Genomic DNA, 18,268 nt, shown 5'->3' with positions numbered 1-18,268 from the left:
TTTGTGTCAATGTTCCGCTTTATTTTTCTATAGAAAACACGTTATACAAATTATTCTAGTTGATTTTGTCATTTGTTATACTATGCCGAGAAATCCCCCAGGAAGGTTTTATGGTTTTTTGGGCCATGGTATAATAGAAAATATTTCAAAGCAACAATTTTACTGTTGTGCGGTTACATTATGTTCTTTTGAAAATACGTGTTGTTCTGCTATTCTACAATGAATACAACTTCTAAATATGTCTGCTGATATGTGAAGTTATCAAATAACTCTCGAAGAAATTGTGTAGGGCATGTATTCTTATTACATGTGCACACAGATAATCGCGCTTGATTTAGTATGTAATATGTATTTTTTAAATTCCGGTAATATTACACAATTCGTTATATTCTTCTTGTTCTTGTCTGTCTGTAAGTTGATAATAGTAGCACATTCGCCCTGAAATCCACGTGTTCTCAGTTATTCTGGAAAAGAATGGCAAACGAAAAGGAGAAAGTCAGACAGACGACAATTGCAACAAGAAAAGGGATTACTGTTGTGAAAAATAAAAAATTCTGTGTAATACACTACACATAAAACGAAACTGACATGAAGACGAGAAATTTCATTGAAAAAAGCTTCCATAAAAACTTTCAGGTCAAAGAACTGCAGCAAGAGAGTGGCACTGCAAAACTGGACCGCTTAACATCAATTTGCATCCAAATTCCCACAGAATACGACACAAACAAACACGGTCTATCGGTGGGACTACCAAAGTTTCACAAAATTACCACGGTTGCTAAGTCAATCTGCTGAATCATGTGTGACGGAATTATCCACTCTTAGTGGATAATTCACCATATTAAAGCGTAATGCTATACAACAGTATGTAGCAGTGCGTATTTTGCCAGTAGTAGAACTAAAATGGGGATCACGAAAAAAGTGAAAGGATGTTTCATGGGAAACTCTAGTGACATGTGTCACTAGAACAGCTGAACTTGCCATTAAAGAAACACCTATTCGATAGGAAGATGAATCATTACTGCTACATATTCAAGAAATGGATCTCAAAGCAGCCGAAATGAGATACCACAACTTGTACCTGATCGTCGAGCTGAAATTGTTCATGAAAGAAATATACCTAAAGATAAATTTATTGAAGGTGCTCTCTGTGCAGGTATGTCAGTAACTGTTTTAGTTATTGAAACTGATTTACTGTCACTGCTGGAATAGATGTGGTTATCCTGTTATGGAATAGATACAGGGTTTCTCAACTTGGGGTCGCGAGAGGGTTTCATGGGGTCGCAAAAATAAGCAGGAGAGATAAATATAATTAGAATATAATACTGGAAAATATTTTTAAAATATTATTCTGATTTTTGTTCTGATAGGCATATGTTTGTTTTTACACTTACTGTAAGAACAAAAGATAGGTCTACTAAAGATTTTCAAGAGGTGCAGAGTTGTCCAAAAATTAATTTAAATAAAAGATATACGATATGAAACTAATGAGGAATGCACATTGAAAAAGAAAAAAAGTAACAAAACCTGCATATTGAAAATACAATTAAATTTGAAAGCGAATGAGATATCTGAGTATGGTGTGATTTCACTAGTGCGACAATGTCCAGTTCAATCTTCGTGACGCACATTATCAAATCATTTAAAATATTCATTAACTTTTTATTTTTTTAAAACAACTATTCAATTTTTTAACAAAAATTAGAGATCGCTTTTTTTATCATATGACCCCTCATATATTTATCAAAAGTCCTCTTATATTTACCCTGTCTTTGTGTCTATCCGTCCGGAAGACAAAAAAAAAAAAAAAAAAAAAAAAAAAAAAAAACTCAAGAACTATTTAATGGATCACCATCAATTTTAACCAGGATGTACAGAATCAAAAGGTAAAAACCGAGCTCGTTGATGGATGTTATATTGAAACCAGAAATGGTAGAATTAACCACTTCCGGTTTAATGTTGGTTACTGTATAGAGTAAAAATAATAAGAAATAGCAAGAAACAGATTTTTTGAAGTAGATTTAGTGTTCTAAGAATAGGTACCATCTTCTCTTTTAACTACTTATTTAAACCAGAAGTAGTAGAAATTAAACACTTCCGGTTTTAAGATTGTATCGCTATAGAGTAAAAAAAGTAATAGATAGCGAGAAGTGGTTCCTACAATTAATAAAGCATCCCAAGAATATATTCCCTCTTCCCTCTAATCTATCTACTAAATCCGGAAGTGGTAGAAATCTACTATCACTTCCGGTTTCAATATAAATTGAGAAAATACATCACGTCATACAAACGATATTCCTTCGCGTGGTGTACACGTCATACTGATATTAATTTTATATGATTTTTTTTTAGTGAGATCCATCAATATTGTCTTGCGCTGAAGAGTAAATTTTTTGTTTTTACTCACATACTATCTTAATACTTCAAAGGCACTAACAGTCCTGGTAAAAGAACGCTACATTATTTACATTCTCTTTGATTCACAAATTGAATTTAAATATCTATGTTATATACTTAAATGACATAACGAGAGTTATTCAGATTGTCAGAATTATTAGTTCGTGATATTATAGATCGACAAGTGTAAAGTTATGCACAACACAAAGAGTTTTAGCGTGTCTCTTTGTAGGCTTAGTATGCTTTCTGTGTTCATAGTCCTGGACTCGATCTCTGGTAGAGGTACTTCCCAAACCAAAGTAGTCCTAAACTCAAATCGTCCCAAGTCCAAGTAGTCTCAAATCCAAATAATCCCAAACCCAAATAGTGGTTTGAATCCGGAGAACGGACATTGTAACTAGTAAGAAAATTTCAATTTCCATTGCTGCCATCCAGAGGTAAAAGAAAGTATCTGTAGATTTGGCCCAAATTGTGTTACCTATTAACAATAGGCAAAAATCATATCACCATGGAAGCATTAACTGACAGAAGTAGAAACCCATATCTATAATATTTGGCAACATTGTCATACGAAAGGTAAACAGAAAATCGTGATTTCTTCAAAATGAAAAAAATGAAATGAAATTTTGAGTTTTACGTCCCACGGTTATGCCGGTTAGGCTAAAGGAGACGGTGATAATGAGTAATGAATGAAATGGTGGAATGAAGAAAGTGGGAGGAAACGGGAGAACCCCGAGAAAACCCACGCACACGGTGTTTGTCCACTACAAAGTTCACTTGGCGGGAGCAGGGTTTGAACCCGAGACCCCTAGCACCAGAGGTGAACGCTCTACCACTGAGCCACCGCGGCCCCTCGTGATTTCTTCAGTCAGATTTTCAGCAGATACGGTTTTGGACAGCATATTGCTTTCCTATCGAAAACTAAACACTCCCCCCCCCCTTTCTTTTAAAGATGGGAAATTACCTTGCCTTTAAACTTTTTACTTAAGTTATTAAAAAACAACGAAGTGTGTGGTTTTCTTCCTTATATGAAGTAAAGCTAATAATTTTCTATTTTTGCTCTTTCTCGTTTTAAACCTCAACTAAAGCACAGTGACAGCAATAAAATATTTATACTATACAGTTGAAATTAATGCGAAGTTTTACGATGTTTTGTTGCGTTTTTCAAAGATGGTAAAACGTACCCGAACTGCAACACACATCTTAAAACATTGAGATTAGACATCAGTTGTCCCATTGGTAACAAAGAGAAGCCAGCTACAGTACAACTAGTCCTTATGGATTCTTCTTATCCGTTGGATAAAGCAAGCGACATACAATATACCTTGAAACAGAATTAATTTTCATCTTGTTGCAAGCCCGTACTAATATACCACAACATTGGATGTTTATAGTCTGGTTGCATATTGTGTCGAGCACAGTGTTGTTATTCACGGATTTTTAACTATGATCGACAGTTCAGTGAGGATGTCCACTTATTGATGGGACATTAATGTACCTTTCAGTAACGAAGCTATATGAGACGTGGCCTCAGAGCTTAACGTGGGATCGTAACGATATCAGTTACAACTGGGTATTAACCGGGGTCTCTTCGGCCAAAGACATGTACTCTAATCAGATAGTTAGAAGGGAGTTCGAGTTTGAATCCGTAAGTAGTAAAACTAAATGGTGTTTTCAATATATGAGCATTTCTAAATAATAATAATTATATATAAACCTGTATAAGCTATTATAAAATAAATTTTGATATTTTGGCACGTAAAGAACCAACTTAGAAAATTATGTACAACTCACCCAGAAATATTCTTTTTTAAATCCTGGAATGCGTCTGTGGGACCCGCCCACCTGGAAGAGGTAGTCGAAGAAAAAGTCAAGATTATCGAGGCCTTTGATGCCCTCGTCCAGCGTGGACATCACTTTGTTCGCATGTTCCGCCAACTCCATGCTGTTCACTTGCTCTTCTTTGGTCTTCAGCTCTCGGAATTTTTCGAACAAACCCAACAATTCTTGATGCTCCTCAAACAATCTGAAAGAAAAAAAGAAAAAGTATTACTGTCAAAGTCAGAATTGAACAACTTTTGAAACAATTCTAGTGGTGTTGGTTTCTAGGCCACGAGAATGAATTGCGCGAAAACAATTTACAGCTTCTAAAATAATGAATAGGCTAGAACGGCTAGAAACGATAGGAAAAACTAATCCTAGAAATTACATTTCAAAAGAATGTAAGCATTTGGGTGATGAGTATCATTGATATATCTATAAATCGGACTTCTAGCCTGCAGAGGCAGAGGTGGCTCAATGGTTAGCGGTAGCAATGCCCAATTGGTTCGAGCTTCGGATCTCAAGGCTCAATTCATCCTGCGTTGGAGTCTCACTGAGAAGCATGGCCATTTTATAATGTCCCCGAATTATCTGCGCCCATGGCCATGTCGGGCTTGATTACATAGACACAAGGATAAGATCAATTGAAGGGTTGGATTCAAGAACAAGGTAAGTCTAGTATTAGAGATTTTGCAGGAGCTGCCTGTCTCTTGTTTTAACTTCACGATGAACACTTGTGTAAATACTTCCTTTCCGTTACTCGGATCCACATAATTCTTGCACCCAATGTAAAGTGTTCTTTTCCTACTGGAACATGCGACAATATCAAATTCGCTAAAAAAAAAAAAAAAAAAAGTTCTTGCATTCAACCCTTCAATTAAATGTCAATGAAGAGGAAAGAGACCCGGTTGAGGCGAACTTAAAAACAAAGTTAATTCTTTTTAAGATTCAATTCTTCCATGATCTTTCACTTTCATTGACCATCTGTCTTCTTTAGCCTACAATTCATGGCTAACCATGCAATGTTAAATTAAGGGTTACATTTCGTTTTGACAAGGGAAGGTCCTATAAGTTGTCGGTCAAGTGTTGGTGCATCTGAAGAATGATAATTACTGAATATTGTAATGTATGGTAGAGAAGCGGTACACGGGTTTAACTCACCTTATTTTTATTATATAAGTCTTTATACAGTTTATACACTGAATTACAAATAAGTAATGCCTCTAATAATCCTTTCTCTATAAGTTGGAGTTCCTGCCCACAGCATCAAGGAAGTCTTGTGGTTTTCTGGTTAGGAACCAAATGTATGTAGGAGCACAGAGGTGTTTAGTATCTCCTGCCCAGTGCAGCGTGGAGATCCGTAAGGAACTACTTGCCCATAGCAGCGCAGCGGTAGGATTAGGGAGTCTCTCCCGCAGCTTAAAGAGAAAGGTAGGTTTTGATCAGTTGAAGAGTGATGTTTTCTGTCCCTGTGAGTCCTCTTTCATAGCTAATTTTGGAGGCGGAGCCTATGAGTAAGATAATAGTGCATTTTAAATTTGTGCACATTTGTATATGGTGCTAAGTTCAAACAAAACACTTTTATGCTGAGTAGGCAAGACTGCTTCATCTATGGCAACACTGTTTATGGTTTTCGATAGAGTATTTTGTTCTCATTATATTGTGCAACTTTCGTTTTGATAGCTTTAACGGTTTTCAAGATATTTACTTTAAATGTTCATAATTCCATGATATAATTTTTTGGATATTCAAATTTTGAATCCCCGTAGCTCCTATCCTTTTGGTCATTTTCATTTCTCATGATGCTCTTATCAGATGTACTATGTGACAATCAGATTTGAGCAACAATTTGTGGGACCTTCGCTTGTGAGGAAAATAAATAAATAAGTAAAATAACAAAAATAGATCTCTGCACCAAAGAGTAAATTACCCTTCGGATTTTTCAGGACAAATGTGTTATTCCATAATATCAAGTTTTTAATCAGACATTCATTTATGAAATACGAAAAAAAATTGCCCGATTTGTTTTAGAGAAAAGCATACGCAATGAAACACACCCCTCGAGTAAACTAACCCTTTTTGATTTTTCACGGAAAATAATTTATCCTGTATTGTAGGGCTATTAATGAAACATTTATTTATTTAATGCGCACAAAATCGCCTAAATCGTTTCTGGGAAAATTGTCGGAAAGAAATTCAGCACCAAGAGTAAAACTACCCTTTGTGGATATTTTCAGGGTAAGTAAGTAGTTATACTATCATGTTATTAATGAAGCAATTAGTTATGAAATACAAATAAAATTGCCCTATTCGTTTTTTTTGGAATCGTCTGAAAAGAAACTCAGACCCAAGAGAAACTATTTCTTGAGATTTTTTTCATGAGAAAGATTTATCTGAATAGTGGGATTATTAATGGAACGTTAATTTATGTACTATGAGCAAGATCGTCTTCGGGGCACTTTCGAAAAAATGATGCAAAAAGAATTTGCTTCTAACAAGGAGACTTATGAAAGTGTCACTCACCGATTTGAATGAAACTTTGCACACTTTTAGAACATCAAAAAATAATCGACATTATTTTTTTTTGTTTCGGCAATGGTGAATATTTAAGGGTGGAAACCACCCTTTGAACGTTAGGGGCGGTCTCTATGCATAGACCGAAAACAATCATTTAATTTAGAAGAAAGCATACTGCTAGTGGGGTTTTAGGACAACTGATTCAAAATCTGAAGTCAAAATTTGCAAAATTCAAAAGGGTGGATCCAATATAATGATTACAATTACAAAATGTCTTCTGGTTTGAAATTCTCGCAGTTAGCCAAGAACAATTATAGTTGGCAGAGATTGCTGCGAGGAGGTTGCAGACAAATTTGAAACCCCTTTCTGTACTTATTTTAATGCGATGTTTGATTAAAGTGAGTCTCTGCACTTCCCATTATAGCGTTTACAGGGACACAAACAGTAGAAAGTTTGGCACAGTCAATAAGTCTATGACTCATAGCTACACCATACAGCCTTTAGTTTCTGAAAATGGTGTTGTTATCACCGTTGTTAATTATTTTGCAGGAAAAGAATGGAACATTTAACCCTATAGGCCAAACCAACCTCTTTTAATCTCAAAATGTCCTTGTGAAAACATCAAATTCGGGAAAATTAACATCAGGTCTTGTGAGATCATGATTTCAAGAGGTTTTTCTCCCAATGTCTAATGTAAAGTCCATTTTGTTATTAGATTCGTGGAGTGGTCACAATTCATCAATTTTTCAACCTATTTTACGAACAAAAGAGTACCTTAAAATAGAAACCATTCCGCACTAACAACTGGTAGGAATCAGCCTCTTGATGTGTTCGTCCTTAGGCCATAGAAAAACTTCTTGAGACATTTTACTGATATTATCCTCTACAACTATAATATAAATTTACATCTCCGTAATAATATAATTTAGATCCAAATCACTGATTCATAATCAGTTTTCCTGTCCCAGATTTGTAAATCTTATTAGATATGCGCGATACAAAAACACGCGTTATTTGGAAGATGATTGTGCTGCAGTTTGCGATTTGTCACAGTTATTGCTGTAATAAGGTGAGCTTGGTGTAAACAATGTTTATGCATCACACACTTTTTTTACAAAATAGCATTAATGTGAAGCATTTTCTCAATAAATTCATAATTATAACAATTGAGAATATGTGAAGTTCTGACATAATAAGAGGCGAGGGGACTCACTATACATAAACACCCCGAATAGGGAGAGGTGCCGAGACTCACTTTAATCAAGCATTCCGTTAAAGAAAGGAGTTTCAAATCGGTCTGCAATCTTCTCGTAGTAACCCCTGACAAGTATAGTTGTTCTTGGCTATAGTCTCCTTGTAAGAGTAAACTATCTCATCCGGATTTTTCCAAAGAAATAACTAAAATAACTAATACTATAAGATTGTTAACGAAATATTGATGCATGAAACAAACATGTCCTTTTCGAGAAAATAGCATTTAATTATATTTCCGTCCGTTAGTAAACTGTCCTTATTTTGGGTGTAAAAAGATAATACAGTACTTATTCTCTCTTCCTAGAGAATCTTATTAAAACCTTAAGTTTTAAATTTGGTGTGGATACGTTTTCTTTGTCTCTTGTTACGTTCACCTGTGTGTGACAAATCATTATACTAAAAGATAACTACAATATATATATATATATATATATATATATATATATATATATATATATATATATATCACAGTATAAACGTGTAAGAATCACACGAAAGAAAAGTTACATGCTTTCGTTATGAGCGATCGTCTACATTTAATGGAACATTTATTCCTTATAGACGAATGTACGGACGCATGGACATTCAAATATAACTTTTTCCGCGTGTAAAGTCCATAAAATATGTAAATCCATTGACATCTCAAATTTGATTTTATTTGCGACTACTATAATTGTGAAATCCATCGACGCTTGGTAAAAGTTATGGAGACGATACAATAGACATGAGCAATGAGAGACGATGGGTACGGCATTTTCAAGATGGTGAAAAGGGTGTTTATGACAAGCCACGGCCCGGTCGACCCTGCACAGCTGTCATCCCTCGCAATGAAGAGCGTCTTGATCCGTGCTGATTGCCGGATAACAACCAGAGAATTGTGTACAAAGCTGAATGTGGCGAACATTTTCAAGACTCGGAAGCTGTTGTCAAAGCTGTAAGGAAGTGGTTAGCCTCAGCTGGTTCCGATTTTTACAAGCGCGGCATGCAGGCACTGGTTCATCGTTGGCAAAAGTGCATAACGAATGGTGGGAACTATGTGGAAAATGACAGTCTGTAGCTGAAATATTGCTCTGTTTAGCTGTGCTGTTGTTATTTATGTATCTCCATTAGTTTCCATGAAAACAGAGATATTACTTCCGGAACAACCCTCGTAGTATGAAGGTTTGATCTTGTACTTCATCTGTATCCCTTCCCTTCTTATGAAATATATGTGGAAGTACTTTACCTTTACTTATCGCCCTTTCAGATCCAGAATAGTACCCGTTCAATACTAAGTATGCGCACGAGACAAGATTTGTGGCTGTCTCGTCTTGAAAATGTGCTGTAAAAGTGATGTCTCGACTCGAAAAAATATATATTTCTCTATTGGAAGAGCCGTGTCTCGACTCGAATTTTGTCAGGAATATCTTGTCTCGACTCGTCTCCTGCGCATCCCTATTCAATACTATATAGACATAGTGGCTTGTCGTATTGGACCTCCCCCCAAACCATGGACCCCTTCTAACCAAAATATCTGTGTGCGCTCCTGTATACATTTTGTCTTATCTTGGTGTCAGGAATGATCTTCCAAACAACGTTGTCGGTGTTGCTTTGAAACACCTTACATATACATCCGGACACCCCCCAAAACATACGTTTTTTATATTAGGTGCATTGTGCTGCCACCTAGTGCCAGGTACTCATTATCAGCGACCTCAGTAGTTATTAGACATCGTGAGAAAGCAGAATGGGGCGCTCCGCGGAACTCACGGACTTCGAACGTGGTCAGGTAATTGGGTGTCACTTGTGTCAGAAGTCTGTACGCGAGATTTCCACACTCCTAAACATCCCTAGGTCCACTGTGTCTGATGTGATAGTGAAGTGGAAACGTGAGGGGATACGTACAGCACAAAAGCATACAGGCCGACCTCGTCTGTTGACTGACAGAGACCGCCGACAGTTGAAGAGGGTCGTAAAATGTAATAGGCTGACATCTATCCAGACCATCACACAGGAATTCCAAACTGCATCAGGATCCACTCCAAGTACTACATATGACAGGCGTGAGGTGAGAAAACTTGGATTTCATGGTCGAGCGGCTGTTCATAAGCCACACATCACGCAGGTAAATGCCAAACGACGCCTCGCTTGGTGTAAGGAGCGTAAACATTGGACGATTAAACAGTGGAAAAACGTTGTGTTGAGCGACGAAACACGGTACACAATGTGGCGATCCGATGGCAGGGTGTGGGTATGTCGAATGACCGGTGAATATCATCTGTCAGCGTGTGTAGTGCCAACAATAAATTCGGAGGTAGTGGTGTTATGGTGTGGTCGTGTTTTTCTTGGAGGGGGCTTGCACCCCTTGTTGTTTTGCATGGCACTTTCACAGCGCAGGCCTACATTGATGTTTTAAGCACCTTCTTGCTTCCCACTTTTGAAGAGCAATTCGAGGATGGCGATTGCATCTTTCAACACGATCGAGCACCTGTTCATACTGCACGGCCTGTGGCGGAGTGGTTACACTACCACAACATCTCTGTAATGGACTGGCCTGCACAGGATCCTAATTTAAATCCTATAGAACACCTTTGGGATGTTTTGGAACGCCGACTTCGTGCCAGGCCTCACCGACCTACATCGATACCTCTCCTCAGTTCAGCATTCCGTGAAGAATGGGCTGTCATTCCCCAAGAAACCTTCCAGCACCTGATTGAAAGAAGTATGCCTGCGAGATTGGAAGCTGTCATCAAGGCTAAGGGTAGTCCAACACCATATTGAGTTTCAGCAGTACCGATGGACGGCGCCACGAACTTGTAAGTCATTTTCAGCCAGGTGTTCGGATACTTTTTATCACATAGTATATATATATAAACAAAATGTAACGTTTCAAAGTTACAATTACGCTCTAATAAATATCTAATCGATTTAAATTGTAGAGAAAAATAGAAAAACTGAACTGAGTTGTTTTATTTTAATAGGTTCCGAATAACGAATTAAAACTAAAAGGATATAATATATTGTTGAAACAGGTTTTACTTGTGTAAATTGTCATTTGTTATAGCAAGAAAAATAAACAGACACACGCTTAATCATAAAAATTACACAACGCTGGAACACTCGCGTATTCATTATTCGAGCACCATATGTGGTTGTTATCTGGTAGGTTTAGCTTCTATTAATACTGCTACAACTATTCAATATTAACTAACAGTTGTGTGCAAGTTGACAAACCGTGTTGTTCATATAAGCTAATGAAACAAAAAACACGGATGCGCTTGTCTATAGCGTGCGTCTTCGTAGGTGGTCAAACAACAAATGCGATTGTTTGCTTGTGTCAGCTTAATTTCCTCTTCTCATTGATTTTTTTTTTCAACCTCGCATCGTTTTAACGGTGTTATGTACTGTGCATTTGCAAACACCTGCAAATCAATGAATTCCACACCAGCTTTGTAGATCTTTCTGCTATTTCGATTTTGTTCAAATGCATCATTTTTAGTTCACGTCTACCAAATATTGCTAATTCTATGTTTCTAACTACGTATAATTTTAAGTAAAAAATCTGAGCAAAGGAAACATTCATTATCATAATTTATTAATTATCTGTCTTCCAGTTTCGGCAATATGCCATTGCCATCATCACACATATTATGACAATACATATAAGGCTACAGGCTATGCATTGCAGAAAATGAGAGGAGACTACTTCTGATAAGCATGAAGATTCTTTCTCTCATTTTTTTAGTTCTAAATTTTCTATTAGGTACAGATCTCGTCTTTTAATTAGGTTTAAACTTTCACTATTTATAAACTCTTTTAATGAGGCACACACTCACAAACCTAGGCTATCTTGAGCTTATGTCTTATACTAAACTAGATGTTGTATTCTTCTGTCCAGGGGTGGCGATTAGGGGGGGGGCAAGAGGGGCAGTTGCACCCCTACTTTTTTGAAATGACTCCTTAACGTATATAGTTTCATTTGGAAATATAAAGCTTTTATATATATTACTGGTTCATCGAAAAACAAATAGCGCCATATGGCATTTGCCGTTGCTTGAGTATGTATTGGTTATTTGTCTTCCCATGGACTAAGAAAGCTACAGAAATTGTGTTTCAATTGTAATTCAAAGCAATTAATATTGCAATTTCGTATTTCTATAAATGTCGTAGCATATGCTTGTAGTATTTACTGTCTTTCATTTTCTAAGTGTAATAACATACATTTAATAACATCTGTGCAGTTAAAAATATAAGTTGTTCATTAATCCCCAGTTTCAATATAACTTCTACAACACAAGTCTCTTTATTCATTACTATAATCAATATTATCCTTTCTATTTATTTGTTTTGCAAATTCGTTCTTAAATAATCTGATCACACAATTTTCCAGACAGAATTTTAAAATGTTTATGAGCAAGGAATCAAATCTCTTCAACACTTTCATTGTTTAAGAGTACAAAGGACTAGTACCTACTTGCGTTGCTCTTGTCAATTTACTTAATAAAATATGAAATATGATATACGGTATTTTAACTGAAAAACATAATTTCCTATTAGCTATACGAGTACAACCTTTCATTAAACAAAGTGTTAGAAACAACCAGGAAACCTAATATTGATACAAAAATATTCAGATCATGTCGTGCTCCGCACTTTTAACGTCCAATCGCCGCCACTGCTTCTATCCTTTTTCTCCTCTATCTTATCTAATACCTTGTTCTATAAATTATGTGTACTTCACTGGCGGATCTAGAAAGTAAAAATTGGGGGGGGGGGAGCAACCAGAACCCAGACTATGATAGGTACATCATGAGTTCACTGTAAACTTTCAAAAATATATTGTAAAACTCTGTCCCATATAGGTTGTAGGTAGAGCGTCAATAAAAAGAGTGTCCGGAATCGACTCTCACTACCGGCTTTTATTACAAAATTCCACTATAAACAGTATTTTACAAAAATACTCCAAAGATGATTTCTCTAAGTTTGTAAGGTAAGATATAGGTAGTCTTTGACCGTGAGGTCGCAGACAGGATCTTCACAAAGCCGCGTAGCAGCATAGGCAGAGTGGCGTTAGGGTTCTCAATGCTCCGTGGCAAGCAGTGGGTTGGTTAGGTGACCACAGAGTCCCGTAGTAGGCTAAGCGGCTGAGAGTAGGATTCTCGACAGAGCCCCGTAGCAGGTTAAGCCAAGAGAAAGGTAAAGCCAAAAGTCCCGTAGCAGACTAGAGGCCTGGGGTTAGGTTACTCCTAATGTTACAATATAAATAATAGGTTAAATTATTTTTCCCACTTAAAAATCTAGGGGGCTAGTCCCCCCGGCCTCAAGCTAGATCCGCCTCTGGTGTACTTAGACCACCAGTGCAATTCAACAATCTCTCTCTCTCTCTCTCTTCCCTTCTCTTCTTATTCACTGTGCTTCTTTCCAATTTATTATAAAATTTCTTCTTTCCTCTCTTAGTCCTTCCAAATTTCCCAGTCTATTTCATGTTCTGTTTGTCTCACTTGTTTACAAAGTTAATAGATTTTTTTCATAACACGTTGGTGCCCTTGTAAGTAAGCGAATGGTTAGCATTCTCATCCAAAGAGGTACCGTATTCGAGTTTCAATTCGAAAGCCTCCTAAGTGTTTTATTTATTTATTTATTTATTTATTTTTCAGGATTCTTACCTCAATTTAAATGCGATTACATTGATAAAACTTTTTGGCCGACTTATTTTTTCAATATTCTTTTCCATCTTTAATTGTTAGAATTTCCTGTTAATTATGACTTTCGAAGTTAAATCTACAGTAAAACATTGTTAGTAAGATATAAAATCTTGGTGTCTTACATTTTTGCTTCGATCTGAAGATCATAAACTTTCTATGAATGATTTCCCCATTATCAGTGGTAGCTCTAGATGGAAATGGCATCGATAAAAAAAAAAAAATCAAAATTTATTGCTACGAGCGACGGAAAGAGCATAATTAGAGACTATTAATTTGTTTACAAGAATTAGGGTGGCACTAGGGCCCCCGCGTAGTGTAGTACTAAGACTTTCGTCATTGCGGGTGCGAGGCGTCCCTGATTCGATTCCTGATGGAGACAGGTCCCAAGCCGATTACTCCCTTTCCTCGGATAGTGTGATCGCCGAGCTAACATGGCCGTAGATGTCGAAAGCCGAGAAATCTAATTTCTAATCCTAATTCTAACAAAAAATTAGGATATTAGGTACGTTTCCTTAACTTAGGTGGTGGCGATAAACTTTTAATTTTTGCTGGTGTATAACTTTCCTCAAGAGCAACCAATTACCCACGACTCACAATGATTTATTAAGGAACTCTCTAACCAATATCTTTATCATCTATAGTTTAAGGAGTACGATGGCTCAGGTGGTAGAGTGCTTATCTCTGGTATGTGAATTCGATCTCTCGGCCAAGTAAGTTTGTGGTGGACAACATCGTGTCCGTGGGTTTTCTCGGGGTACTCCCGTTTTCTCCCACATTCTCATTTCAACGATTCTTTCATCATCATTCACTTGCCTTAATCATATATCTCTCTTAAGAGTCTTCATCCCGGCGAAATTAAAATACCGTTAATTTTACAGTAATTATGTGATATCTTCAAATAGATAAAAGATAATCGAAATGTGGAACAAGAGCGCCCTAAACAATATTATTTTACATAAGAAACCGTTATCATGACTCACTTATCTGCTTTCGATTTCGAGCCATTTTGAAAATCGGCATTTATTTTCGCGTTTCTAAACAGCTGAAAACGGAAAGCCACCAGGTGACTTGTGATAACGGTACCTCACGCAAAATAATATTGTCTAGGGCGCTCTTGTTCCATATTTCAATTATCTTTTATCTATTTGAAGATATCACATAATTACTGTTAAATTAACGGTATTTTAATTTCGCCGGGATGAAGACTCTTAACCTAAAGAACATAATCATAGGACGTTCAACTGAAAGATTTTATTTCGTTTTCATTTTGTCTGCGGTTTCATATCTATTTCACTACAAAAGCTATATGAAATTTTGATGTACCATTTAGCATCCAACATGCACTCCTAAAGCATCAATAAACGTGCATATTTTTGAACAACACTATTGCTTTAGATCAAAATATAGACCTGAACCGTACTAAGAACAACGTCTAAACTTCATTTGTTGTTTAGCTACATTAGCAACTTTGCATTATTTAGAAATGTATATTTCTTGCGCAAAACACGCCCTGTATAATATATTCTTTGTTTCCTTATATTTTTTTATCTTCTTATTCTTTCTTCTATGAGCGTGTTCCATCCATCGTCACAACCCTTTGAAGGTTGAAGTGGAACACATATTCACTCGTCCTTCGAGTCGTTTTCTTTTGACAGTTTGTTAGTCCAAAAAGACGGAGGCGGGGAAAAGGAAAAAAAAATAAGACTGTTTGTCCTCCCCCAGCTGCTTGACAACTTCCCCCAATACACACATATAAGCAAAGCCTCTCCTTCACCACTCACATCGTCTTTTAATAGATATTTAGAAGAAAAAGGAGGAGGAGGAAGAGAAAGTTAAAAAGAGAAGAAGTATAATATTGAAGGAGTGAAGAATAAAAATCAGGGAAAGAAAGGAAGGAAGACGACGAACCAAAGCATTCTTGTAAAGTTCCCACCAGAGGGCAGAATATATCCGGCTCCGAAAGCGACATTTGCAATCGAAGGTGGAAATTGAAAGAACGCCTTGCCTTGTGTCGTTGAGATCGTAAATATATTTTAGCTTTTCTGATTGCGCTTTCAGGAAGAAAGGATTAGAAGTTGAATAAGATCAAGAGAAAGAGACACAAAGAGAAGAAGAAGAAGAAGTACAACAAAGCAAGAATGAGGCGACGGAGCTAAAAAGACTTTGAACTTAGAATAGTTTTCTTCTCTCTGCTTCTTCATCGGAAATCAATACTGAGTTATGGAAACTCGACAAAAATACGCTCTGTGGTAATAGAGCTTTTGTTTTCATTTCATTATCACAAAGTAATGCTATGTGTGTTGCATGTTTTCTCTACAGAGATCAGAATATATATATATATACTGCACTTCTTGTTCTGTAGTCATTACGATATCCTGTATCTAAAATTGGTCAGGAATATATATCTACGTCAAGGACGTGGCTACTAGGTACTATAGAAAATGTATGAAATATTAATTGACATGTGTAAGCGCATATCTTGTAATGAGGACGTTAATTGCTCAATTTATGTATATGTGACTATATTTAATTCTTATTGTCTACCTAGGAGTATGGTGGCTCAGTGGTAGAGAGCTCAAATCTGGTGTGAGGTGAGGAGTTCCTGCTTCAATTCCATGTAGACTACATTATATCCATGGAGTTTATCATTTTCTCCCGCTTCCTTCCTCTTTCTCATTCCCCAACCCTTTCATAATCATTAACTTTAATTATTCATCCATATCTCTTTTGGTCTAAACTTCAGCTTTCAAAAGAACACGGTGGCTCAGTGATTCAGCACTCGCCTCTGTTCCGGAGATCTCTGATTCGATCCCAGGCCATGTTAATTCGTGGTAGGCAACATCATGTCCGTAGGCTTTCTCGAGGTTCTTCCGTTTCCCCCCCATATTTTCTTTCTATCAGTTATTCTATAATCACTAATTTTCATGAAGCCGAAAGGGTATAATTATCCGCGGAACGTAATTTCATTTCTACATTTTTGTTTGTTTGTTTGTTTGTTTTTCATACACCGTTAAGAACTATACAGAAATAAACTGGTCACTTTACATCTTCTCTATTAGCCTAGCGGTCTTACCTAGCTAGGCTAAGAAAATGAGTTAGAACCTTGAAAACACCATGTAAAAAGCCCATGTATTTTAAGGCAGTGCTATTCAACCGGGGGTACGCGTACCCCTGGGGGTTCGAGGAGATGTTTCTGGAAGTACGTAATCCTAAAATAAGTATATTTCTAATATTTATTGAATGATCATAGTTGAAGAAAATTTTGAAATTTCCCATGTTAATTTTTTCGGATGTAGAGTTTATCCCCCTTGTAAAAAGTCTTTTGATTGGCACACTGATTGTCCATTTATTGGGTCTCTGTTTGTCCCCTTTTTTAATCAACAGGACATGTGTATTATCTTTAATAACTTCATTTCGATTTAATTTCATTTAAACAGCTTCAGGGTACATAATTGGATGGCGAACTGTATCTAGCGGTACGCGAGAAAAAAAAAATGTTGAATAGCACTGTTTTAAGGAACCTCCAAGCCGTGCAACCACTTGACCTTGAACACATCCTGCAATGGTATGTGACCCACATTACAGCAGGAAAACGCTGGTTGCATATAAATAACGGGGAATTTCGAAATATTTGAGCGTTTATGGAATACTTAAAAGGATTTTTCGCTACAGATGGTAGTGGAATTAACATCTCAATACTGTACGAGGAACTCTTACTGAAGGACAAACATTTTGCCGATTCTCTTGCATCAATGATGCCAAGTGAAATACTTAATAATATCTAAATTCATAGAGAATTATCATTTTTAATAATGCTTTGTAATTTTCGGTGAGTTGGTCCTCAGTTGGCCGCCTAAGACGTTGCGCGCTTTTTTCCACGAGATGGTGTAGGATGAGATTTTCCCTTCGTTTAGGATTAGAACCTAAGGCATTATTCAAACCCCTCCAGGACTTCTAAAAAACAATAACGTTTTATGACGTCATAATGTAGTGCCTTTATTCTCAGCAAACAACATGAATAGACGGGCAAAAATATCTATGACAGAGTAGATGGTTTTGCAGATATACCATGATTATTAGTACACTAGCAACCCTTCTCCAGTCCATTCTCCTGTCTAATTCTTTCTCTATCTTTGCCACTATCTATTTCTCTCAGTTCCTACTCCGGCGCCATATATCAACCAAGTAGAAACGGTTCGTTTAAACCTTTTAAAGCCTTTCCAGCTAGTCTAGCGCGCGCTTTTTAGTGTATGGGTTTCCGGGCTAGATTCCCAGTGGGAAAGCCCTGAAATTTCAATGTATTACAGATTCCACTCTAAACTGTAGGAATCTGTCTCATATAGCCTCGATACTGAAGAGGGACGCTGATCTGCAATCCAACCAACTAAACCTTTCAAACTACTAACATTTACATACCTTTTATAAACGAAAACGTCTTAGTAAACATTTGAACAAATATTTAAGTGTTTATTGTGACAATATTTAGTGAATTAAATATGTAGTTAATCAATAGAATTTTGCAAAATGTTTTTTAATAAAAAGAGTGGTGAAGTATTTTGATGATTAAATATTTAATAGAAATCATTAGAAAATAT

At 36.6% G+C, this 18,268-nt stretch overlaps 1 protein-coding gene across 1 annotated transcript in view; it reads right to left on the bottom strand.

Annotated features, from left to right (window-relative positions):
- The window catches only part of LOC145695111 (neuroglobin-like), a 294,893-nt gene that overhangs the window by 135,163 nt on the left and 141,462 nt on the right, over positions 1 to 18,268 (bottom strand). The window contains exon 2 of the mRNA XM_081772027.1: positions 4,192 to 4,423. Within this exon, the coding sequence (XP_081628153.1) occupies positions 4,192 to 4,423 (232 nt within the window). The remainder of the gene's footprint in view (positions 1 to 4,191; positions 4,424 to 18,268) is intronic.

This window comes from Thermobia domestica, chromosome 9 (assembly GCF_964235325.1).
Source record: "Thermobia domestica chromosome 9, izTheDome1.hap1.1, whole genome shotgun sequence".
NCBI classification, from domain to species: Eukaryota; Metazoa; Arthropoda; class Insecta; order Zygentoma; family Lepismatidae; genus Thermobia; species Thermobia domestica.
Note: the sequence above shows the minus strand (reverse complement) of the source record. Positions and strands in the feature narration are given on the sequence as shown.